This window comes from Schistocerca cancellata, chromosome 4, assembly GCF_023864275.1.
Source record: "Schistocerca cancellata isolate TAMUIC-IGC-003103 chromosome 4, iqSchCanc2.1, whole genome shotgun sequence".
Taxonomy (NCBI): domain Eukaryota; kingdom Metazoa; phylum Arthropoda; class Insecta; order Orthoptera; family Acrididae; genus Schistocerca; species Schistocerca cancellata.
This window is the reverse complement of record NC_064629.1, coordinates 581,475,895-581,502,995: the sequence shown is the minus strand read 5'-3', so window position 1 is coordinate 581,502,995 and position 27,101 is coordinate 581,475,895. Positions and strand designations below refer to the sequence as shown.

The following is a 27,101-nucleotide window of genomic DNA, read 5'->3' as shown; positions in this document are numbered from 1 at the left end:
ACTTGATTGATGTGCACTGGTTTCCCCGAACAATCTATGAGCAATGAAGGGGATGAGGACAATGTGGCAGTCTTCCCTTCATGTTTCGTGTAGGGAATCTGCTGTTCTATGTCAACTTTGTATTGGCCACACTTGGCTGATCCATGGCCACATCCTACGTTGTGAGAAACCTCCTCACTGCCAATGTGGTGCCCATCTGTCGGTGGTCTACATCCTACTGGACTAGGCCACCGTATGGTGAAACCTTAGACTTTCTGACACACTTCATCTGGCGCTAACAGACGACACCAAGTGGGTGATCTGCTTTCATCAGCATCATTTTGGTATTGTGATGTTATACACTAGCAAGCTCATAACTTTTTTAACAGTAGCGGAATTTTTGAAAACATATGCACCATGAAGTTCTTTGTGTGGGCCTAGTATTTGTTAAGTTTACAGTTAAGTGAAGAGATATTGTTAATTATAGGATATGTCATTTTTTTCTTGTTTGTGTATTTTTACCAGTGGTCTTTGGCATGGGATACGTGGATTCATCATTTTAGCTGATCCTCCCCCCTTCTCTCCTCTCTGTGAGAAGGAATAGAGTATTATCTATCTTTCATTTTAGATTGCTGTGAATACTTTTCATTGGATCTTTCTGAACTTCACTGATACCATTGGGCGAGAAGAAAATTTCAGTTTTCTTTATATAATCTACATCATAGATAACCATAGCTGTATTGCCATTATCCACTTTGGCGACAATTGCTTTTTTTCATCCCCAAGCTTTATGTGCAACATCTGAAGAACATGGTTCTCAAATTTTCTGTGTCAGTTGTCCTAATTGGTCCTGGGGTAATACAATTTTCAGTTGGGATTCTACTTGTACAGCTTCTTTACACAACACATCTGTACTTTTATAGAAGTTGCACATTTATAATTTCAACCCTCATTTTTTGCTTTCATTATTTGATCCATCTTAGATCTGTTGCTTATCTTAATCCTTGTGTAGTTTGGTATGATATGCAGATCCAAACATTTTTTATGAAAACTGATTTAATCTGTTCTTTGGCAATTTTCTGTCTAAACTTCAAGAGTTGTTTGGAATCTCCATTCGCCTGACAGGTTGTGTTTGAGTTGTTTCCTGGCTTGATCAGGATAGAGACAAGCAATCTATGAAAATGTTAAAGTGTTTTATATAAAATGCTTTAATAGTCCAGTTTGCAATATTTTAATGATCACTGGTAACCATTATCAGCTGAGAATCAGCTGTCTTCAGATCAATTAATAAAATAAGTGCAGTGTCTTATCACAAGATTGGATGCCCCCATTTTGTCATCAATATAACTTATGCTTATGGACGAAAGTGACCACAGAAAAAGTTTTGCATTTTATAGACTGGGGGGGGGGGGGGGACACAACTCAGTAATAGCAACTGTGACACAGTACACCATATTCAAACACGTAAGAATGTCATACACATTGTATGGTAACATTACACTACTAGCAGCAACATGTGTTAATGTACACAATACAGGACAGTGAAGAAACTTATAGCTGTAACAGAGTATCAGTCAACAACAGTGATGTGCGCCCAATTTGGAGCAATGAGCAAATTTCTTCTTCTTTCTTTCTTCTTCTTCTTCTTCTTCTTCAACTTCTGCTTTCCCCACAAACACTACTACTAGAAGAAGAAGAAATCTGCTCATTGCTCTTGTGGCTAGACACTGCACTCATTTTATTGCTTGATCTGAAGATGGCTGCTTGCTCAGCCAAAACTAGTAATCAATGATTGTTAAAAATTGTAATCTGGACCATTAAAGGAGTTTATATAAAAAATCTTTAATGTTTAACATTTTCATAGATTGCTTGTCTCCACCCTAAGAATGTTAGGAAACAACAGATTCTTATTTATTCTTCAATCCAGTTTGTCACTGGTCTTGTGGTGACCTCATTCACAGGCAGTACTTCCCATTTGCTAATTTTAGTATGTGTATGAGTTTCTGTGGAAAATGATTGATGGATTTATATCTCCCTTTTCGAAATCGTGTTTACCCTCTGGATCCTGGATACGGCTTTGAGTTGTTTTATGTACGTCACAGTTTTGCAAATCTTGCTGGGAGTCTGTGAGCATGTCTATAAAATTTCAGTTTTTATTGCTGATGTCTGCTGTGAGATTGAATATATTGTCACGTAGAAGAAGGTGTAAGTAGCTGAATGACGAACACTAACTTCACTTAACGAAGGTTTATTCAGCACTTGCACATACAAGAGTGCGGAGCGAACTGCCTCTGACCAGAACACACACAGTATATGTACAGCTACAGAACATTCCAGTACAATGATTCTTGACATTTGTGGATACTTCTAGAATGTACTCGAACCGAATATAGAAATTAAAATTCTACAGTCCAGGTGAGTTTTGAACTCGCGACCCTCCGTGCAATAGTTTAGTATCATAACCACTACACCGCAATTCTACTCAGCTTCTTCTGCAACAATATATATATAGTTTGTTTAGGGCCAAGATCTTTCTCAGAATTTTGCTTTCTTCTTTGAGGAAATCTTCCATATCATCTTTTCTCTGGAGTATAACCGTTTCACTACTGTAAAAGCTTGACTGTGTTTTACAATTTGATGTTCTTGTGAATGGCCACACAGTTTTTGTTGCAGAAGATGTAGGTTTTACCATAAGCTCCCCTAAGTTCTTTCATGCAAATTTTTGTGCCATTTTCTCTCCCTGTAGGTTCAAGAATTTTGCTGAAATACACTTGATTTGTCCATATTTTGTAATTAGTTTTTGAGTAGGATGTTTTGAGTAAATTTATTTTGTTTTTCTGGAAGGATATTTGGAGTCCAACTCTCTCATTGCATTCCAGGAAAGTTTCTGTCTGTTTGATAGCTGTTGTCTTGCTGTCTGTGAAATCTCGGCAAGAAAGTTGGATGCTAGTTTTAGGTCTTCCAAGTAGTATGGATTACCGACAGTTTTGATTTTTAAGTTATTTTTCCCACTCTCAGATGACTTTGTCCAAAACCAGATTACAGATGACAAGAGTCAGACTGTCTTTTCACTGAACACCAGTATCAAAAACGGTCCTGATACCTCACCCAGAGATTTCACTTTGGAAGTTTTGTTTGGTGAGTGTTTCATGAGAATTAGGGTTTTCAGATCAAGTCCTTGTTCTTTGGGAATTATAAAGAGGGGTTGATGAGCGATTGAATCATGTGCCTTCTTGAAGTACAGAAAGGAGCATATGATTGGGTTGTTCCTGAGTGCTTTGTATTTTACTGTCACTTTTACATGGAATATTTATTCTATACAATTTCAACCAGTGCCAAAACCAGCTTGGTATTCACCAATTTTGTGATCGAGTTGCTCCTGAACTTGCTGGAGCAGGCAGGCTGACAGAATTTTGTATGTAACTTATTTTGGCACCATTTTTGTGCAGTTGCTGAATTGGGGGGGGGGGGGGGGGGGGGTGTACATTTCCAGTCTTTTGGGAGTTTTTCTGTCTGCCAAATCTTTGTCATGATTTGTGAGAGTTCTCTGAGGAAATTTAGTTCAAGATTTTTAAGCAGTTCTGCAGTGGTATCATCATCTCTCTGAGCTCTGTTATTTTTGAGTTTGAGGATATCTTGTGACATTCTTCTTGTGAGGGTGGTGGGGTTCAGTGTATGTTTAAGTATAGCTTTCCCTGTGGAGTCTTGTAAAGGAGGGGAGGGGGGGGGGTTTGGATCAGTTGAGTTTAGGAAAGTATTGTGCCAGTTCTCGACAGTTTTACCGATTGGTCAAGGGAAGCCTTCTGTCTCCTGTTCTGAACCATAAATTTTGAGGGGTGTATCCTTGGATTATTCCTGCAGAAGTCCTGTAGAAATATCACATGTTGCAATTGAAGAATTTTGTTTAGTGAAGTCCAGTTGTTCCGTCATGTATTTCCTCTTGGTTTGTCTGATTAGTTTTGTCGTTTGTACCTGCTTTCATAGAAGTGTTGATTATTTTTTACTGTTACACTTAAGAATAGCTTCTTTGAACTCTTCCAGCAGTTTTTCACATTTGGAATCCCACAAGGGATGTATGGACTTCTTTTTCAGCGACGTTAAATGTTTGGCGTTTTGTATGAATTTTTTCCCATTCTTTTTTGAGGTTGAGATCTCTGATTTTGCGTGTGTTGAATTTTTGTAGGTATTCTTTTTTCTGATGTAGTTTCTACGGGGTAAACATCACTTCAGTTCTTGTTAAATAGTGGTCTGGGTTGATGTTTGCCCTCTGTGGACTTGAACATGGTGCATTCCTTTGTGTAGGAGATATTCATCAATTTTTTATATGGGGGACCTCAAAGTCTCTTGTTTCCGTGCAACTTTTCTCAGAGAGTGAAATCCAGACCTTTGTAGCTGCTTACAGTCATTGATAAATATCAATGGGGACAGTTGAAAATGTGTGCCCTGACCGGGACCCGAACCCGGGGTCTCCTGCTTACATGGCAGACACTCTATCCGACCGAGCCATCAAGGACACAGGGGATAGTGTGACTGCAGGGACTTATCTCTGGCACATTTCTTATTAGACCCACATTCCCAACTTATTGTCAACACACTACATTTGTAGTGCCCCTGTTCACTGTACTCATTACTCACGGCAGTCAATCTACCAAATCCCGTAAAAGTTTGAGCAATGTGAGTGCATCAGCACTACAGATGATCATTGACCGGTAAGCCCCATCTATATGAATGTGGTGTCCGAAAGAACAGACACCATTAGTGATCTTGCAGCTCTCAAAGAATGAAATTATAGTGAAATCCAGACCTTTGTAGTTGCTTACAGATGTTGATAAATATCAACAGTGATAGTTGAAAACGTGTGCTTCGACCAGGACTCGAACTCAGAATCTCTTGCTTACATGGCAGATGCTCTATTCGACTGAGCCATCGAGGATACAGAGGGTAGTGAGTAGGGGCACTACAAATATAGTGTGTGGACAATAAGTTGGAAATGTGGGTCTCAAGGGGTTTGTGCCAGAGATAAGTCCCTGTATTTTTGTTCTGATTTTGCACTAAAAGTGTAGCTTTACATAATGTTTTTGTTCTCACTCCTGTTTTTACCCAATCTGCTACACATGATCAGAACCAGTCATCAGTTACACCTCCTATTCCTAATGATTTTATCATATTTAAGAGAATCTTATGGTTAACAGTGTCAAAAGCCATTGAAAAGTCTAAGAATATGCCAGTGACACACTCATCCTTGTCAAGAGCATCAGGTACCACTTTTGTGAATTCTGTTGGGGCTGATTCTGTACTTCTGCTACTTCAGAACCCAAGCATAGTCACTTAGAATGTTGTATTTATTCAAGCAATTCATTAATATGTGATTCATAATTGATTCTATTATTTTTGAGAACGATGACAGCAAGGGAATGGGCCTTAGTTAAAGTTCCTCCACTCTTGTAAACCAAAGCTGTCATTTTTACATATAACCTGATACATCCTTGAATTACTGCTGGAGGATCTGTTAGTTAGTGTACTTAAGCATTTAATTTTAGTCATTTCAAAAACTGATGTTCAGTATTATAATTGCTATATAAACTCTTACTGATTTTGTTGTTCAGTGAAGGAAAGTAAGAGTTCTGCAAATGGAATAAATTACTTAAGTGACTGTGTGTGTGTGTGTGTGTGTGTGTGTGTGTGTGTGTGTGTGTGTGAATTGTTGACAAATAGAGACAAGAATAAAGCAAGAGTATCCCATATTAAATGAGACTGTTTCGTGACAGCAGCTTTGATTTTGAATGATCATAAAAAGTCGTCTATGACGTCACGGTTGTAGCAATGTTAACTGCACTGCGCAATATAGAACTTCGCTGGACAGCTTATTTAGCTGAGAGTTTTAGGTTGTCTGATTCTTTTGGTAAAAAATAATTCAAAAAAAGTTAATTCACTTCTGTACACAGATAACTACTCTGGGAATCCATGGGAAAATCTTTTAAGGTTATTAGGCATAAGTCACCAAAACATCTTAAAGAACTCTGAGATTCTAGTTAAAATAATTACTGCTTTAGTCTGTAGCTAGGGTATGTGGAGCAAGTCTTATCAGAGTATCAGAGCTGGTATTTAGCTGTTTCTGTAAAGCCTTCCAGGGCTCAGCATTCATTTTCTGGGTACAGGCTTGATGACCCCAGGGTTCCTGAGATGTGGACTGGTGAGTGCCGCCAACCCTCTTTGTCACCGTAACCTCTGGGCATGCTCCAGTGACCACCACGTGGTGTGGTGGTTGAATACTGTATGTCAAAGGGACCTGGAGATCTCAGCTTAACCATCAGGGTTCTGATGACAGCAAAAACCTCTCTAAAACAAACCCTCAATCTTAAGGTATGCTGCACGTCAATGAGAAGCATGGCTATTTAGATGGTACAGTTATTAGCGCTCAACCTCTAGGGACTTGCTGCACCTCAGTTGTGTAAGGCTGACTCAGGCCCTTGTGTGAGTGGACCCTACTTACCTACCTGCTTGTGGGACCGAGATGGAACCCTCGAACTTAAACTTATCAACTTCCAGCATGATAGGTGTACCGTTTGGGAGTACTCATGCCCACTCATCTAAACAAATGCGGAAGCTAGTCCTGATAATCAAATTGTATTTAGTAATGGGGCTCAAGGAATCATAAATCAGAATGTCTTTGTAGTGATAAAGCAGGAGGAGGGAACATTTGAAAAAGTGTCCTCTCTTCTTTATTCATAAAGGCTTAGAAGGGTTTGCTGGTACCTTATAGAGTCTATTAAGTGGTTATGATGTGGTTCCATATTGAGTGGGGTCAACAGGGCAAAGCACGTGGGAGTTATTAGGGGGGGGGGGGGCAAAAAAGGATGACTATGACATAATTGTTGAGTTGGATAACTCACCCAAATCAAGCAACGTGTGGTTACATGCTGTGATATTGTGGACATAGACTTCTCAGAACTTAAAAAAGAACAGACATCACAGGGTATAGTGGATGTGGAACAAAGGACACAAAGGTATAACAGAGAAATTGTGAAGAGTGTCACCTTCATTGTGACCTTCAGTTCTCCAATGCTTCCTGAACCTATTATGACAGGGTTCCTCTGACTTTGACTCAGGCCTTATTTACCTAACCCTACGTGGTGCTACAAATGCCACTGATTTGGCATTCCATGTTGTGGAGGTGAAGTGACCTGTGGGAAGTGTGAAGAGGCAGCCCATGAATCTGGGACTGACTGACTGCCCATCTCCAGCAATATGCATTAACTGCTCTGGAGCCAAGACTGCCCTGTTTTTGCTGAGTAACGCAAAATTCAGCAAATAAAGGTGACCGAGCAGATCCCCTACACAGAAGCCAGAAAAGAATATAAGGCAAAAATAAACCCTGTGTTTGCCACTTCGTGTGCTTCCATGGTGCAGAAACCTGTTCCCAAGGTGGACACTTCGACCCAGATGACGTACAGCACACCACCACCATCACCACCACCACCACCACCACCACCACCACCACCACCAGTGCCTGTACTTGTACCTGTACGTACCAAAACAAAGATAATAAAGGTGCAGCAATCCAGGCAGCTATGACAGAAGAGACCAGGAACATTTTGCAGTGAACATTGAGAAGGCACTCCAAAAGCAGAGTGCCAGTCAGTGTCTCAGTTCCTTATCGTCCTCAGAAAGGGAGCAGGAAAGGGTCATGGCATTCAGATCAAAAGCTGTGCTGGGTGCCATCAGACGTCATTCTGGCACAGCTGACTGATGAGGAGAACATAATGGATTTTGATGCCATATCACTGGACCAAGGCAGCCCCTCCACTCCCTCTTGTTCTACAAATGCCTCAAAATCACAGTGCACATATGGGATTAAATCAAAACCACTCCACTGAAATGGATTCCATGCTCCAATGGAATATTAATTGCTACATGACTCTTCTGGAGGAATTGAGACTTTGTGTACAGGACAGACCTTTTTACCTCAATCTCTGAGACTCATTTTAAACACACTTACTTACCTTTACTTGGAGGTTATCACCTCTACAGAAAAGATGACCTTTACTTGTGACAGGGAGAAAAGTGGGGTAGCAGTGTTATCCAAGGACACATTCTACTCCTCACCCGTGCCCATAACCACAGCACTACAAGTGGTCGCTATATGAATGGTGGACCATATGCTGTCATGTTGTGCCCTGCTTACCTATTACCCCAGGAGCCTGTTGACCGTGAGGTCCTCACACAACTTCTTGATGAACTACCCTGTCAATTTCTGCTTTGGAGACTTTAAAATGCACATAGTGCACTATGGCATTCTAACACCACTTAACTGGAGGGTTTGGATACTTGAGGATCTGACATGAATTATAGACATCTTGTTAATGAACATGGCTCAAGCTACAAATTTTAATACCGCTACTGGCTTGTCTACGGCCATAGAGGACTCTTTCTGCCCTCTCCCCCTTTCCCCACCCTTGCAAACACGACCATCGTAATAGTGACCACTACCATATTTGGATCCATCTGTCCGATGGAGCAGATCTTGAAAGAAAGCGGCCGAGATGGTTGTTCAGAAAGGCTAACTGGATGCTTTACAGGTGGTTAGTTGTTTTCAAGCAGTGTGACGACGTCCAGGACTGGATGGATTACATTAGAGCCATGATCCACCATACCACTGGTGCATCCATCCTGAGGTCAGCAGGAGCACGTAGGAGGCAGCCTATCCCTTGGTAGAATGATATATGTCATTCTGCAGTCAGGGACAGGAGGTCTGCTTTGGGAAGAATCAATTGGTGACCTATAGATGCAAATCTTGCAACCTTTCAAATGGTGCTGGCAGAAGTGAGGAGAATAAGCATAGGACTTGGCAAGAGTTTCTGTACTCCATCAATAGAATAGGTATACATACACAAGTAAACTATGGAAAGTCATCTGGAGGATCTCAAGGCGGATTGCACAACTGTCAATTGCAGCTTTATGGGGGCAGGAGTGTCTCTTAACATCACCAAGAGATATTGTTTAGGAGGTCAGCAGGAGCACGTAGGAGGCAGCCTATCCCTTGGTAGAATGATATATGTCATTCTGCAGTCAGGGACAGGAGGTCTGCTTTGGGAAGAATCAATTGGTGACTCAATCATATAGGACTGTTATGGCCCATTCTAGCCAGGATCCAGCTTTCCATCAATATCTGAAGTCACAGGAGAGGGTTGGTTTTGATTTCCATTCCACCAACATTGAGGAATACAACCAGCCTTCCTTTCTGTGGGAGTTGGATTCGGCATTGTCAGTAGCTCGTGATACTGTGCTGAGGTGACAAAAGTCATGGGACAGTAATATGTACATACATGGATGGTGGTAGTATCATCTACACAAGATATAAAAGGGCAGTGCATTGGCAGAGGTGTCATTTATACTCAGGTGATTCACATGACAAGGTTTTTGATGGGATTATGGCCACACAGTGGGGATTAACAAACTTTGAATGCGGAATGGTAGTTGGAGCTAGATGCATGGGACATTCCATTTCAGAAATCTTTAGGGAATTCAATATTCTGAAATCCACAGTGTCAAGAGTGTGCTGAGAATACCAAATTTCAAGCATTACCTCTCACCACGGACAATAAGACCGAGAGCAGTGGTGTTTGCATAGTTGTCAGTACTAACAGACAAGCAGCATTGTGTGAAATAATAGTAGAAATCAGTGTGGGACATACAATGAATGTATCCATTAAGACAGTGCAGTGAAATTGGGCATTAATGGGCTATAACAGCAGATGACTGACACGAATGCCTTTGATAGCAGCACATCACCAGCTGGAGCATGTCTCCTGGGCTTGTGACCATATCGGTTGGACCTTAGATGCCTGGAAAACTGTGGCGTGATCAGATGAGTCCTGATTTCAGTTGTGGCCCAGACTCGACAAAGCCGTGGACCCAAGTTGTCAACAAGGCACTGGACAAGGAAGTGGTGGCTCCACAATGGTGTAGGCTGTGTTTACATGGAATGGACTGGGTCCTCTGATCCAACTCAACTGATCATTGACTGGAAATGTTACGTTGGGTTACTTGGAGACCATTGGCAACCATTCATGGACTTCATGTTCCTGAGCGACGATGGATTTTTTGTGGATAACAGCGCACCACGTCACCAGGCCACAATAGTTTTGATTGGTTTGAAGAACATTCTTGATAGTTTGAGTGAATGATTTGGCCACCCAGATCGCCCGACGTGAATCCCATCGAACATTTATGGGACGTAATCGAGAGGTGAGTTTGTGTGCAAAATCCTGCATGTGCAACGCTTTTGCATTTATGGATGGCTATAGAGCCAGAATGGCTCATTATTTTTGCAGGGCCTCCCAACAACGTGTTGCTGCACTACACCAGGAAAGAGGAGGTCCAACAAGATATCACGAGGTGTCCTATGACTTTTGTCACATCATTGTATGCTTTAACAGTTGGACCCGCAGTCAAAGGAAGGTCTTCCTTCTGTGTTTTAATGAAATTTCTGTGACAGGAGACTTTCCTAAAATGTGGGAAAAACATATTTTAATCCCAGTTTTAAAACCAGAGGAGGATAGGACTAACCCAGGTAGTTATTGTAGCATTAATTGGTCAAGCTGTGTAGGAAAGACACTTGGAGAGTAAGGTCAACCAGTGCCTAGTGTGGGTTCTTGTAACCAGGTCCCTACTAAGTCACTCCTAGTACAGGTTCAGGAGGTATCACTCCACACTTTATAACCTTACCCTTCTCAAAAGTAGCAATTAGAAAAGCTTTTGTCCATAAGAAACACGTGTACAATACTACCTGAAGGCATAATAATTTGCTGCAGTTCTATCAGTAGGCGTTCTGTCAACACGTACTCACTTTCACATGGTCCTTCCTCCCCGACAGGTATTTTTGATACAAGATTTGAAATGTCTTGTATGACGATTTTAAGCAGGAGAAAGGTGTCCCACGAGGGGTCATTACAAGTGTCACGGCATTCGCCATTGCGATCAGCAGTATTGTGTCTGCAGTACGGTGTCCTGTACTGTGTTCCTTGTTTGTGGACGACTTCTCCATCTTCTGTGTGTCCTTCAACCTTGCAGTGACTATTTAGCAATTGCATTTTATGATCAGGCAGTAGGAGGAATGCTCTAACACCACAGGTTTTAAATTCTCTTTGGAGAACTGTTTGTGTTGATTTGACTCGCCCCTGCCCTCTTTTTAATTTACACATTTTAGAACGGGGGATTCTGTCGTCAGTTTTAAGGAAAAGACTGGCTGCACTTTTGATGAGAAGCTAACGTGGGTGCCACATCTTAAGGAACTAAAACTTAGATGTCTCAAGGTTGGATGCATCAGTCGTAGGTTTTGGGGAGCTGACAGGGCACATCTGCTTCAACTTTATAAGGCCTTTGTGTGACCCTAGCTTGAATATGGATTCCAGGTTTATGGATCAGCAAGTCTTTCCTACCTCAAAATGCTGGATGTGATTCGTCATGGTGGTATTAGGTTGTCAGCAGGGCTTATTGCACGAGTCAAGTTGCTAGCTTGTGTGCAGAGGCTGGTGAGCCTCCACTGTCTATTGTATGTAAGCCAAGCATAAAGGGCTTCGTTCTTTCCAAAATCATTAACATCCATCTTTGTTGCACAGCTACCACAGCCATTCCCTCACTGCCCACAGGCATTGAGGCCATTTGGTATCTGTGCAAGGGAGAGCCTTGATTTACTGCAAGTTTGGGGGGGGGGGTGTCATTAAGGGGTCGTTAAGGTCCAAAATTAGTGGTAGAGTATGGGATCCTTCTGGCTACTGCACAGGTGTAGGTTAATTTTTGAACTGGCTGCTTACAGGAAGAATTGGACACCAGGCTGTGTTTTTAAAATTCAGTTTAAGGAGATTTTACATCACCACCCAGATTTTATTACTGTTTAGTGGATAGATCTAAGCCGGCGGATTTTATTGGCTACTCTCTCATGTTACGCCTGCATTGTCCTCAGAATAGGGCTCTTAGAGCAGTTTTCATTTAGTACGCATAATGTTTTGCTGTTACCGAGCGAGGTGGTGCTGTGCTTAACACACTGGACTTGCATTTGGGAGGGCGACAGTTCAAGCCCATGTCTGACTATTGTGATTTAGGTGTTCCGTGATTTCCCTAAATCATCGGAAGGAGCCACCAGTGCGTTACTGACACAGTTGTCAGTAAGATTTGTTTTAATTGAGTGTGTTTTATGTAATGATGTGAGGGCTAATCTAGGTCTCCCAAAGGACCTGCCTTCTATCTTAACTGACTATGAGGCAAGTGTGGTTCGTGTTTTAACGTCCTGTGTGATGTCTGGGATTCTTCCCAAAATATTGGATGTGAGATTTTAATGTGACATAGAGTGACTTGGGCACTGATTGTTTCTAAATAGTCATCCAGCCACAGTCACCTGTCCCTTTTTTAACTGTGTTTGGACTGATGTTTTATCCTTGATTTTAACTAGTTTCGTCAGACTTTTATTGAGGGCTTTGCTGATGCTCGCCTTATCGTGATTGTCTTTTCAATTCTTGTGTGTGAATGCAACTTGGTTTTCCAATTTGTTGTTATTTTTTTAATAGATTTTCACAACATTTGTCTTTATGTCATCATTTAAGGGTGCTGATCACCTTGCTGTTTAGTGCCCTCACCCACAAAAAAGAATTAATGTGGAACATTCATAGGAAATGCATTATAGATAGATTGATATCATGGGATTTTGAAGGAAATGGTAATTTTAATATTTTGATAAATTACTAGTCTTTTAAAGAGCTATAAATTGAGAGGGCAGGGAGACCTGATTTGAGTCTGCCACAGGACCTGCTGCTTTCTATCTTAACTAATAATGAGGCGAGTGTGGTTTGTATTTAAACATTCTTTGTGATGTCCAGAATTCTTCCCAAAATATTGGGTGTGAGATTTTAATGTATCATAGAGTGACATGATCACCCATTATTTCTAAGTAGTCATCCAGCTGTGGAGTAAATGGCAGTAGTTGCAACATACCAGGCAAGTGGCGTACACTTTCAAACAAATCACTCTCTTGCCTGATTCTGACAAATGTGAAATCACACTTTCGCAATACACTTGATTTATTCACACTTGATTTATTCACACCAGATCAGATTACTTTGAGCACTGGCTCAGCACAGGATACATTGATACGAAGGTATAAAATGAATAATATTAGGAAAAGAATAGACTGCTATTCACTGTAAAGATGATGGGCCATCCCTGTGGTGAGTAGCAATCTATCCCTTTGCTAATGTTATTGATATTCCAACCTTGAGTTTCCAACATGAAAAATGAAATAGGTGAGATCTGATGATATCAAAAAACTACTGGAATCGGGTCCACATTATCTTACCAAGAACAAATTAAGTTGGTCATATGTCTAGCAGTGCATGTAGAGCAGTTCGCAGGCAAATTATGTACACTAATATAAAAACATTATGTTGTGCACAAAAAAGAAAACCAACTACTTATATCTCAACCAGTAAATTAAAGCATTCAAATCTCTAACTCTCAGTTTAAATGTTAACTCCCGAAAATACCTTACCCAGCACTTTGCCACCTAAATTATCTTTCCAGATAGGCATCCACTGACAAAGACCCTGAAAACCCCTCCATGCTCTCATCTTGGTGACCAACTACTCTAGTCAAAAGTATATCTGCAGTCAACCACATTTTATCACACTCATTTATTCTTAACATTTGAAATATATCTGTTGAAAATCCATTAGCACAAATATTTAAATGTTCTTTCATTTCATTCATAATTTTTATAAAATTCACTTTCTTACTATTTATTAGATTATCATGTCACTGGAATCGATGCACACTAGTCAAGACACTTACTTTATTTACTGCTACAATTTCCACACTGCATTATTCAAGTGTCATATTTTATGACACTAATTTCCAACTTTTCATACAATAAACATACACTATACAATAAACATACACTCAAATGTTATTCTTGTACCGATAATTGAAGAACGTTAACTGTTTCTTTGTGGATTATTTGCCTTGCCACACAAGATTAGTATTTATGTTATTTGTTTATAACAAACTAACTTATTTTATTCTGTTATTGATATACTTAGTTTCTGAGTTTTATGCATTGACAGTTTTGATTTTAAGAGCATTGGCAACATATTGTGTTGGCACTTATTATATTTCCAAATCAGTTTCTCCTCCTCTTGTTGGAAAGTTCTTGGCAAAATTTCCCACACTACACACGTTCAGCAGACGACACAGTGCCATAGCTGTGATATCTGTGTTGTTCACACTACTGTTGCCCGTTATCTTTCATGTTTATTAATCCTATAGATTCAACTTCTTCCATTGAAATCAGCAAAATAAATAATCCTCTTAAAAGCAAAAATTCTTAACCATTTGGTAATATTTGAAGTAAAACATTAAAAGCATGTTTTTTCTGTTCTGTCTACTGTACTGAGCCATATATTCAATGCATTTAGATACCTTTCCAGATTTGCTAATGTATGCCACTGTTAGACCCTGTTTGATTAAGATGTTACGACAGATATTAATAACTCTTGGCCTGTTTCATAACTTCTGTCTCAAAAAGCTTCCGGAAAGATAATATATTTGAGAATGATTGAGCACATTTGATAAATATAATATTCTAAGTCAGTGACAAGTTGGCTACCCAAAGGGTCTCTCTACTGAATATGCTATCTACCATTTCACAGACTGTGTAGTAAAATAAGGGGTGTACATAAAGTCCAGGAACACATTCAATTATTTATTGCACAAGAACTAAACATTGTACAGGTGTCATATGCGTTGCATTTTGAAGAGAAACTCGGAATGTTTTCCTTTACAAACATTCGATATACGATCCACGAGTGACCCGGCAGACATCAATATGGGAATCGAATTCTTGCCATACCCATCGCAGCGTGGCATCGTCAACTGTGGCAGTCGCTTCCTGTATTCTCTCCTGGAGCTCTGCTACATCATGTGGTAGAGGCGGTACATATACCAGAGCTACCCCACAGAAAAAAGTGCACGGAGTGAGATATGGTGATCGGGGAGGCCATTTCATGAAACAGCTGTCCCCTTCTGTAGCACAGCCGATCCATCGATGCAGCAGCTCCGTGTTCAGGTACCCACGAACTTTACGATGAAAATGAGGTGGAGCCCCATCCTGCTGAAAGATGAATGGAGAGTCCGATGATCATTTGAGGCATCAGCCAATGTTGCAACACGTGCAAGTAGGAATATCCAGTGTCAGTGTTCTCGGCAAAGAAGAATGGCCCGCACAGTTTTCGATGTGACAAGGCACAAAAAACATTTACCTTTGGGGAGTCACACTTAAATTCAATGCATTCATGTGGATGCTTTGTAGTCCAGATTCGACAATAATGCCTGTTCACGTTCCCATTAGTGTGAAAAGTGGCTTCGTCGCTAAAAATTAATTGTCTTTGTCGTCGTCATTGAGCTTCTGTACTAGCTCCAATTTGAATGGTTTCATAGACAGCTTCTGTCGCAGGACTTTCCACACTGTCATTGGAGCCATTTTGGGTTCATGGGATGCACGACGCACCAGTTTCTTTGAGCTCCTTATGAATGTCTCTCGTATGCGCTCCACATTCACGTTACTCACACTGGGAGTCTTTGCCGGGCACAAGCAACCCATCATAATGAATTTTTTGTGACAGTGGTAAATGGCCTTCCTCGTTGATGGCTTCTTACCGTACTTGGTTCTAAACACCCATTGAACAGCTGTAGCACACCTATTTTTGTTGAACTCTAACACACAGAAAGCTTGCTCTGCACTTGAACTCGCCATGTTTGCTACTAATGCTGACTGTCAGCAAATTACCAAACTACGCTATGGCACTATACATGGAAAAATAAATTTCAGGGTTTCTCTTCAAAATGACGTATGCATGATATCTGTAGAATGTTTGGTTTCTGTGCAATAAATAGTTGTAAGTGTTCCTGAACTTTATGTACACCCTGTATTTAAATAACAAGATTTCATCTGCTGTAAGTTCTTTTTGGTCTATCATAGGCATTGGACTGTGCAAATCACAACATTCTTTCAAAGAAACTTAAAGTTTACATCTTATGAGGTATGGTAAATAACTGATTCAATTTGTATTAACTGATAGGAAGTAAAGTGTCATGCTAGTTAATTAGCTCATGTAGCCCTCTTGATGAGTGGAGACAAACTACTACTGGTGTACCCTGTAGTTCAACTCTGGGACTGCTGCTATTCTTGCTATATGCAGAGTGTTTGACTGTTATAGTTACAGACAAAAGTAACAAGCAGAGGACAACGAAACAAGCAAATAACCCAATAAACATAGGTCCGAAAACCAATGGTTTTCCCAATACAACATATGCACAAGTGCAGTCATGTTACAACACTGTTAAAGTCGAAGGGTCTGTTTATACTGCAGCTTCACTGCTGACTCATCACTCTCAGTTAGTTGAGTACATTACTTTCATTGATGTGAAGTGAAGAGGAAAGTTGAAGCGACTAATCACAGCTGAAGCTTTGGGCTGTGCTGGCAATACATGAGCAGCAAGGCTGTAGCGTGAACATGGTCTTGTGTTCCATGTACAATTTTCTACTGTGAACAGCAAATATAGTGCGCACATGCATCATTTGAAGTGGTTGCCATGGCTCCACACACGTTTTCAAATGAAGAAATGGCTGACATCCATGTCATACATGGTCATTTTAATGTGTGTGTGTGTGTGGGAGACAGCACAGTTGTATCATGAAGTGTGTCAACAGAGATGACGGCCAAGCAGCAGAGTATGTGTTAGTGCCCATCAGTTCCTATGAGAGACTTGTTTATAAATAAACCCAACACGCAGGTGGGCTATGAATGGAGGAATGAAAATTGCAAATGGATATCCTGGGCACAAGTACCAGAAGGACTGCTGCAGCAATATGTATTTCACCCTCCACCATATGGCAGATATTACATGAGGGACAGTTGTACCCATATCATATGCGAAATGTATCATCCTTGGCTTCAACTGACTTTCCACCTCATGTTATCATCTGCCAGTGGGTCCTTACACAAAGTGGGAATGATCCACATTTCCTCATGCCTTTGTTATTTGCAGACAACTCATGCTTTACCTGAGGCAGTATTATGAACATCTACTACATACACATTTAGGCTTAAGAGAACCCACACACTACCACTGAGAAGCCACATCAGTGGAGATTTTCCGTAATGTTTGGGCAGATCCTGTAGGTGATCAGTTGACAGGGCCACATTTCCTATCTGGCCTACCTGACTGAATAGTCAGATACCCTGTGTAAATGACTGCCTTCATTAGTAAAGTAGATGATGGAATCATTGTAATCAAGCCCAACAGTGCCACAACACCTGAAGCAGCAGTAAATGACTGTAACTTAAAAAAAAATTTACTCACTTCTGCAAAAGACAAGATTGATGATGGTACTTGCCAAAAACAATACAGCACGAGGGAGCAGATATGTGTGAAACTGATTTTTCCAAATTTGTGGTGATTTTTCCAAATTTGTGTGTGTGCTTATTGACCAGAACTTGAATTAGAATCTCATATACAGATCTCCTCAAACGTTAGTAGATTCCATTATATTTGCTCCATCTGTAGGTGATTTTGATGGTGAAAGCATTAGAATATTAGCTTACTTCGTGCACTGCTATTCTTTGATTTCATATGAAATAATTGGTACATATCCAAACATGGACACACAGTATTTGTTGCATAAAAACATGCTATAAGAATAATACCCGGTGTCCATCCCAGAATTTCATGAAGTCAACTGTTCAAAAAATTTGGTGTACTAACAGCAGCCTCACAATACGGCTGATGAAGACTCAAGAACAGTTTTTAAAATAATTGTAGGATTCATAAATATATCACTATGAACAAAAATAGCCTCCATGATCCACAATTTAACCTTTCTCTTGCACAGAAAGGAGCAAAGTAGATATTATACTTAAATTTATTGGCTTTCAGTTCATGCCCATGCAGCCATCTCAGCAGTGGGAAGACGATGTGACAGTGTGTTTGAGACAACTTTCTTGTCAGTAATGACGATACAAATGTAAGGACTACACAAAACCCAGTCCCCAAACGGAGCCATAAAGATATTTGACCACTTGCCTAGAAAATTTATTTTATGTATAAACTTACTGACCAGTCCATATCAAATCAAGTTATTGTGAATATGATCCACGGAACATGCAAAAACGTGAACTGAGCTAAACTTAGGGCATGGGAGTTCATCAAATGGAGATTTTACCCAAGTGTAATGCTATTCAGCTGTAATTGTTGTAAAGGTTTTTTTTTCATATTAACTGTGCTTGTCACATGGATCATTTGGTTGGTGTTTTCATTACAACACTTGTGTAGAATATGTGATTATGTGAAGATCCTCTCTCCTGTAACCACCTTTCTGGGACTGTATTGTCAAATGTGGCTTGTAAGGAAATAATGAGTAAAGCACAGAAAATCTGATTTAGAGATAATCAACAAAATGTGTATAGCACTTTTATTTATTTATTTATTTATGCATTTATTTTACCTGGCAAGATTAGGGCCTTCAGGCCCTCTCTTACACCTAACCAGGCATACTCAGATTCAACAAATTTCAGTTTCTACAGAACATTAAGGGCATATAACATGTTATACAGTATTAATGTTAAAGAAAAAAAATAGTGATTATAAAAGTAGTACAATGATAATTATAACAATCAAAAATAATTATAACAATCAAGAATAATAATAATAATAATAATAATGACTATGTATATGAAAGTAGACATATTTTTCTTTTATGAATGTCAGTCCTATTGCTAGTTGGGAATTTTCTCGTTATATTCTCGCAGCTTGTGAGTTATTCTCATCAAGCAGAGACATAAGACGATAGAATGGGGTGAAAGAGATATAGAAGAGGTAGATAGGTTAGAGGAAGAGAAATAGAATGGTAAAATTCGAAGCTATGATGGAGAGGAGAAAGAAAAAGATGAGAGGGGCACAACAATGGTGGCTATACCGTCCCTAATATGTAAGTCTTGAGTTCCCTCTTGAATGTTAAGTGGTTCTGAATAAGACGCAGATCACAGGGGAGCGCGTTCCATAGTCGTATGGCTGAGATGGAAAATGACATGGAGAAAGATTTTGTGTTATGTAAAGGTACAGCCAAGATGCTAGACGTATCCGATCTGGTATTGCGGTTGTGGAATGATGATAGGTGTTTAATGTGAGAAGATAAGTATTGGGGGCACCAGTGGCTAAGAAATCGATGAAGTAAGCACATCGTGTGGAGATCGCGTGCCTTATGTGGGCGTATCCAACCTAGCTGGGAGTATGAAGGACTGATATGATCATACATCCGTATATTGCATACGTATCTAACGCAAGCATTCATCACTAGCTCGAGGCATCTCGAATTTTCACTATTTGTGCCGTGTTGAACTACATCACAGTAGTAAAGATTAGGCAAGACTAGTGTTTGGACTAATTTTTGTTTAACATGGGTTGGAAATATTTTTCTAAATTTTTGAATTGCATGTAGGGAGGAGAGCGATTTCCGGCAAGCTGTGACTGTTTGTTCTTCCCAGTTTAGGTGTTCATCCAAGATTATTCCAAGGTCTTTTACTGTTTTTTGGTATGGTAGTTGGGTACCATTGAGGAGTATTTGAGGGACTGTTTCGCGAAAGTACCGACTGATTAACTTTAGATGAGATATAAGTATGACCTGGGATTTCTTGGGGTTTAGTTTCAGACCTAGGTTCTGTGCCCATCGAGAAACAGAGCAAAGATCTGCGTTCATACTCGCTACTGCGTCAGCAATGTTCTTGGGGCTTGCACTTATGTACAGTTGGATGTCGTCGGCATATAGATGGTAGTTGCAGGAGTGAATCACTGGAGAAATATCATTAATGTACAGTGAGAAGAGTAATGGACCAAGGACGGAGCCTTGGGGAACTCCAGAGCGCACGTTTTTCCATGATGACTTTTCCGACCCACAAATGACTTGTTGACTTCTGTTTTTGAGGTAGCTGTCGAACCAGTGTATTGCGCTGTTTGAGAAATTCAGCTGCTTCATTTTAATTAGTAATATATCAAAGTCAACTGTATCAAAAGCCTTGCTAAAGTCAAGCAGTGTTAGGATGGTAGCTTCACGTCCGTCCATAGCATGTTTAATGTCATCAGTTACTTTGATTAATGCAGTTGCTGTACTATGGTGCTTTCGAAAGCCTGACTGATATTTGTCGTGGATGTTATGAGTTTTGAGGTAATCCGTCAGCTGTTCATGGACGATGTATTCCAGGGCTTTAGATATTGCAGGTAGTATGCTGATCGGCCTGTAGTCACCTGGCGACTTAGGGTTGTCAGTCTTGGGTATAGGTTGAATTAAACTTTGCTTCCACTCAGTAGGATATGTACTACTGACAAGAGACAGGTTGAAGATGTCTGTGATAACTGGAGTAATAGTGTTTACGACGTTCTTAATCATGCCAATGCTCACTCCATCATTTCCTACTGCCTCTGAAGAGATTCTCATAATTGCCTTGTGTACTGTGCCGGTAGTGACATGTTTTAGGAAAAACTTGTCTCTCGAGAGATTGATATTTTGGGGCTGGTAATTTGTCGCTGCGTGGCAGTTTACAGCTGTTGAGAAGAAATCGTTTAATTCTTCTGCAGACGCTTGATAAACAGCGTCAGATCTTCGCTTCCCTATACCGAAACTGCGCAGCTTTTTCCACAGTGCAGCAAGTTTTGATATGCCGCATACGACAGAGCGGGCATGTCTGATTTTGGCATTCCTCACGCTTTGCTTGGTTCTATTTCGGAGTTTCCTATAAGCTTCGTACGCCTCGGGAGTTGGGTTACGCTTGAAGGCCCTATGTGCAGCATCACGTTTATTCATTAACTGGCGTAATGCAGTGGTGAGCCACGGAGCGGGAGCTCTCTTTACCTTGACAGTGCGTTGAGGAGCATGTTTATCATACAGTGCAATAATTTTGCGACATAATTCCCGAATTTTTCCGTCTAAAGTCGGTTCATTGCTTATATCATGCCAAGGGATGTCTGAGCAATCCTTTTGAAGAGCAATAGCAGTATAAAATTTGGGGCTCTCCACACAAACACAAAAACTAGATAAGTATCTTGTCATATATGTGTTTTTATTCTATGTTAGTAGGTTTAAGACAAAAGATACAAAATTTGAACAAAATGAAATGTTCTGTGTGCAGTGGCTTTAACATAATGATGAAAAATTCATCATGCCCATTTTTCACTCATTTCACAAGGTTCTAAAAAAAAACCACTTATTCTCCTCTTTTACAAATGGGATCACTTTAGCTAAATCACTTCTCTTTTCTTCAGACAACCAAGGTTCACTGAGTAGTGTTCAAAGCTGCACCTGTTGAAAATCAGAAGGCTGCACATTGCTCATCAAGATGCAATATTCCTTGAGCTTTTCAGTTGCTTTGAAATTCGACCAAACTTGCAGTACTCCTAGCCTTCAACAGTCAGTCTGATCCACTGTCCTTTTGAAATGGGGCACGTTGGTGAAATTCATATATTTTTCACCAGCTGACTTAAGGTCGTAAAAATCTGCACTGTGAATGGTGTTGTATGCTTAGCTTCAGTGATGAGGTGAACTAAACCTCTTGGAACTTCGCATGCAGTTAGCCTCTTTCTTTTCTCAGTGTGAACAAAGTCACAATCACAAGAAGTAAAAGGATGTCCTTTCACAGAAACTTGTGTTCTATTTCCTTTAAGTAACTCTTTACTGTTAGGTAAACTCAAAGAAACATTTTATTTTGTTCTGCCCACAACAGTTGTCACTCCATAGTATCAGTTTTTTACTAGTAAGTTTCAATGTAAAGGATTTGCACACACGGGAAACAATTTCATTCCCACACCTGCCACATATGCCTCGTGTCAGAGAAACAGGTGACTGGTTTGATTACCACAATGTGAAATAAAAAGTTGTAATTTGATAGTGGCCGTAAATAGTACATTTCACTGTGCCTTAATGAATGATTTCTTGTAAATCCATTGCAGCTGTACATGCTTCAGAGTTAGGCCCTCGGCTCTTGGTTGTGTCAGCTTTCATGGAATCCATAGCTTTCTTTGATTATCAGTAATGGAGTTCTAACTTCAGTTTATTGTCTTTATTATTGGTGCCACACCTCAATTCGTCTTTAATATCATGGCATGTAGAACATGGGTTGCTTGACAAATGCTGAAATTTTAGTGTGGGGAATTTGTCTTCAAAGACTTTAGCATAGAAGTGGTATGTGATTTTGGTGTCTACATGTTGTTTTAGAAATTCCTTGAATAAACTGAAAACAGTTAGGTCTTCACTTAAGTATAACATTTTTAAATCAGGATATCTAGGTATTTGCAAGTAAGTAAATGATTCCATGCAAGCAGTTAACTGTAACCTCATAATAAGAATGATAATTTTTGTCAATAAGAAGTTCATTTCAATTATAAATTAAATGCATTGAAATTCTTGAACATTACTTATGTTCATTCCACACCTTATAATAAATGTTAAAAATGACAGTGAAGGCCTACCTAGTGCTTGGGAGCCTCTTTGACTGGAATCACAATATTGCCTTTTCTAGTATATTCCTTTCCTTCGATGTGTAATTTCTTCCTTTCACCTGTCTTCTTCCATTTTCATGCAGTTTTCCCTTCCATTTTGCTATATTGTGTATTATGTCTCTGCAGTAATTACTTCAGCAATGTGCTATTGTTGAGAACAAACCACAGAGCTGCTTCAGTTTTCAGTAATTCATACAGCTTGGCTCCAAGACACTAATAGAGAACAGAGTGTTGGCACATGAATCATTATTTAGACATCAGTGTTGGTGTTAGACCCAAGTGCCATCTTATAACAGATGTAAACACTTTTTATGGCTGTTCTGGCACTTGTGTCAGAATATATATAACTGACTTTTGTGTTTATAGTGAAACTTCACTATTTCACCATTTTTGGGCACTTGCCTATACTGTTTTACAAGGGGAGGGGCATAGGGCAAGCAGAACCATGTCGTCTACTTGAGATTTCACCTCCCTTCAACCACACTTCATATATACCCACAACAGTAGCATGCGAACTGCCAATGATTCACTGTTTAAGAAATGCTCCTTCTTAAATGCCAAACCATAACAGTCAAAATTGCTTGTGTCTGTGAACTTTCCCATTTTCAGCTGGTACTATTGATAGAATGATTCCCCATTTGTCTCTGCTCTGCTTATATACTTTATTTATCACATTATGTACCCACAGTGCCACCAAGTGGCATTCGATCTTGCAGTGAACATTGGTCATATTGTTTTGTCTCATCAGTGTAGGCATTTAAAATAAGTATATATAGCACCATTGTTATCATAGGTGAGATTTAAAAATTCAGTGATGCTGATACTATAGTTTTGCAGACTCGTAAGACAAAACATACACTGTTAGAGTAATATGATGTCTTTTCCTTCATTCACTGGAACAACAGTGAGCTTATGTCTTGGCACTATCGTCACGCACAGAAATGAACTATATTACTGTGATTTGAGGGAGAGAAAGTTCAGAACCAAGAAGTAACTGATAAGTTAAAATCTTGATTGGTAAAATATTAAGCAGTTTAATAAGACAATCTAGTATTAGATATGAGTAGTGAGAGCAATAAACTTGCCTGATTTGGGTTCTTTAATAAAGGAACTGCAGGAAATAAAGTGTGCATCAACATGAAAATGTGTCCAGATTGTTTTTCTTTTTTGCAGCGGATCTTCGTTTAACAATAGAGCCAAAGGACACAGTTGTCGTTTTGAACGGTACAGCTATTCTTGATTGTGCTGCTGAGAGTTCAGATGTGACTGTGGTGCCGGAAATCAAGTGGAGAGCAAACGGTGACCAGCCTTTGACATTTATTGGAGACACACACAGGTAAATTTTTAATTTTTATGTTTTTTTCTTCTTTTACAAAGCAGTTAAGTCTTCATTTTACTCTTAGTGCAGTGAGAAAATATGTAGTTAGATTGGTGTTGGTGTGTGTGAAGCAGGGCTAGTGTGTGATGTCTTCTGTGTCAAAATAGACAGAGACTGCTTTACAGTGATGACAGTTTGCTGCTTATCTTAGTCCAGCATAGTGTGCCCTAGCTCATTTTTCTCCAACTAACTGGCAGTGCTGAGACATGCTTTGTATGGATGTACTGTTTCTTCTATTAATTCTCTCTCAAAAAGTCCTGTATGCACAACATATCACTATTACTGTTAAATTGTAATTCTATCTAGCTTATCTGGAACTGATATTTCATCACAAATTCTATGCACTAAATTTGTCTCTCACCTGTATTTGCAATGAACACCATTTCTAGTAGGTGGAAGTGTGGCCATACAAATGTTGCTATTCTGTGCAATGTCCAGTTTTCAACTTTTTCCTCCTTGAGATGGGGACAACACGTTTTCAGCATTCATAGTATGCTTTCATCAAGTAGTAATTGTTTCTTCTCCTTCATTTCACACACAATGAACACTACAATGGCAAAACAGCCATCCTGAATCTATAGTTACATGAGAAAACGCACATGATGTGATGTGCTGTCTCGTCCTACGGAGCATCACCCGAACTTGCAATGTTACAACTGCTCACCAAAGTAAGAAAGCATAAATCGATTTGAGATTAGCTGAGTACCCGGTGTTGCATGAATGTGTATTTATTCCAGTTCTATTAGTCCATTCTCCCCCCCCCCTCTCTCTCTCTCTCTCTCTCTCTCTCTCTCTCTCTCGATCTCTGTTATAAATATACCCAACCCGATCGGAGGTTTCTGGTTCTTAACTTGCCACAGTAATTTTTCCCAGAGTGTAAGTAACATTTATACCAAGTTCAGTTCAAATCAGTCCAGGGGCTTAGGAGGTGCTGTTTACCTGTGGCTTTGCACGCATATGCACGTCATTTTTAACATATTTCATACATATTTGTACATATATTTAACTTGTATCTCTAGTGTATTTTGCCCTGTAATTTAGTTTTCACACAGCTCATTATTTATGGCATCATATCTTCTGAACTTGTGTTGTACAGTGTATTTTTGTAGGTATATTCAGTTGTATATGTGACTACTGTCTGCAAAATGTGTTGTGGTTCAAAATGGTTCAAATGGCTCTGAGCACTATGGGACTTAACATCTGAGGTCATCAGTCCCCTAGAACTTAGAACTACTTAAACCTAACTAACCTAAGGACAGCACACACATCCATGCCCGAGGCAGGATTCGAACCTGCAACTGTAGCAGTCGCGTGGTTCCGGACTGAAGTGCATAGAACTGCTCGGCCGCCGCGGCCGGCATGTGTTGCGAATAGAGCCATTAGTAAAGAAGTACGAAATTAAAAGGTCATGCCTGATGCTACAGTTTTATTACATGAACAGCCAAAATGTAGTAAGTCTTAAAGGTTTGAAGTTATGTATAATGTGTGTTGCAAGTCACTAAGTGCTCTCTTTCTTAAATACTGGATGAATATAGTCTGGCTATTTGTGCATCATGCTCTATGCTGCCCCCCCCCCCCCCCCCACCCCTCCCCTGCCACCTATCCCAATGAGGTAAGTGGTTCTCACTCCTGGTCCGAGCATGGGGCTCACAACATGAACCACACGCCACTGTTAAGCATTAATGAAGGACTGGGTCCCTTACTTCGATTGCACATAATTCATTAAGGTCAATCCAACACATTTATTTCAAATAACATAAATGAAGTTACATTTGAATCTGTGTGACATTAAACAGGAATTAAAAAAACAATTTCAATATCAGCTGATTTAGTGCGTGAAGTGCGAGTTAAGCCAATAACCAGATAAACTAAACAATTCTCCGTAATTCAAAAGAAAGAGAAAAACAAAATTGAATCAATACACCCCACTGACAAATATCCAAAAAACCTTACAATACTACTCAAAAGAATACACTGAAGTGGGGAGTAGTCATTCACCCAACAGAACACTTCAAAATGAGTTCAATAACACAGCTGCATGCCCCAGAAAACTGCAAGACATTAAATACACTTCATTTGATGAATAACAAATACTCATTAACATTACGGAGTGGTCCTGTTTCAACTGCAGTGTCCCAAAGAAACAGGCGCTTATTCTGAAAGAACAGTTTTTTATATATATGTTTAAATCACAGCATTAAGGAGTTGCAAAAGATGTCCAATCAAACACACCCCCCCCCCCCCCCTTTTTCAGTTGAGGCACAAATCTTTCCCCTTCTAGGCGGAGGCTGAGCCAGAAAAACAGAATGCCACAAAAATACAGTGTTACTGTGAAATCCTACAGGATACCCGGAAGCAGTAACAGACAAGGGGTCGGCACCCACAAGTAACACAGGCTAAGAGTCGGGCTGGGAGCACATCCTACGAGAACTTGTTCACACTATGCTCACCACAAGCTGTAGACGTTCCGGCCGAACATCTGCTTGCGGTGGCTGCCAGAAAGACGAAGCAACCAACAGGCCCACGCCATGCTTCTCACACAGGCTCCTCAATTTGTACAAACATCTCGGCCAACACCAATTCCGGACTCCCCTCTCACTGCGAGACTTGGCACAGTTTATATGAAATGCCTTCCAGGCAACCAGTAACCGACGCAGGAGTTTCACGATTAGCTAACAGCCCCAGCGTAACAGACATCACACATGTGCTTACGCCCGAGCCTTAACTCCGCCAGTCTCACAGGCCGCTCCAAACCGACTGCCTCTCGCCGTCCCACGCGCCCCAGCCGAAAACGCAAAGATGCTCATGCCCAGGGACGCGCCAAAAATAACAAGCCAATCGCCAATGATCGACCAGCGATCTGGCTCAACTCCTACAGTACTTCTTTCCAATCAGTGATATGTGTACCCAGTTTGGCTGAAATAGAACTAGTGGTTTAGGAACAGATGTGCAACATACAAACAGGCATACACTTTTATAATATGTATTGATTATGCAAGCGCAAGTGAGGATCTGTTACAAACATACATTGGACATACAAACAGATCAGGGATAAAACAATTATTATGCTCCATAAGAGAAAAGAAGTTTGTCGTAACCCTTTCTTGACCAGCAGGACATATGTGTCCCACCTACAAATTTATTTCCC

At 40.2% G+C, this 27,101-nt stretch overlaps 1 protein-coding gene across 1 annotated transcript in view; it reads left to right on the top strand.

Moving 5' to 3' along the window:
• The window catches only part of LOC126184593 (neogenin), a 250,931-nt gene that overhangs the window by 11,919 nt on the left and 211,911 nt on the right, over nucleotides 1-27,101 (top strand). Inside the window, exon 2 of the mRNA XM_049927035.1 lies at nucleotides 23,749-23,911. Within this exon, the coding sequence (XP_049782992.1) occupies nucleotides 23,749-23,911 (163 nt within the window). The remainder of the gene's footprint in view (nucleotides 1-23,748; nucleotides 23,912-27,101) is intronic.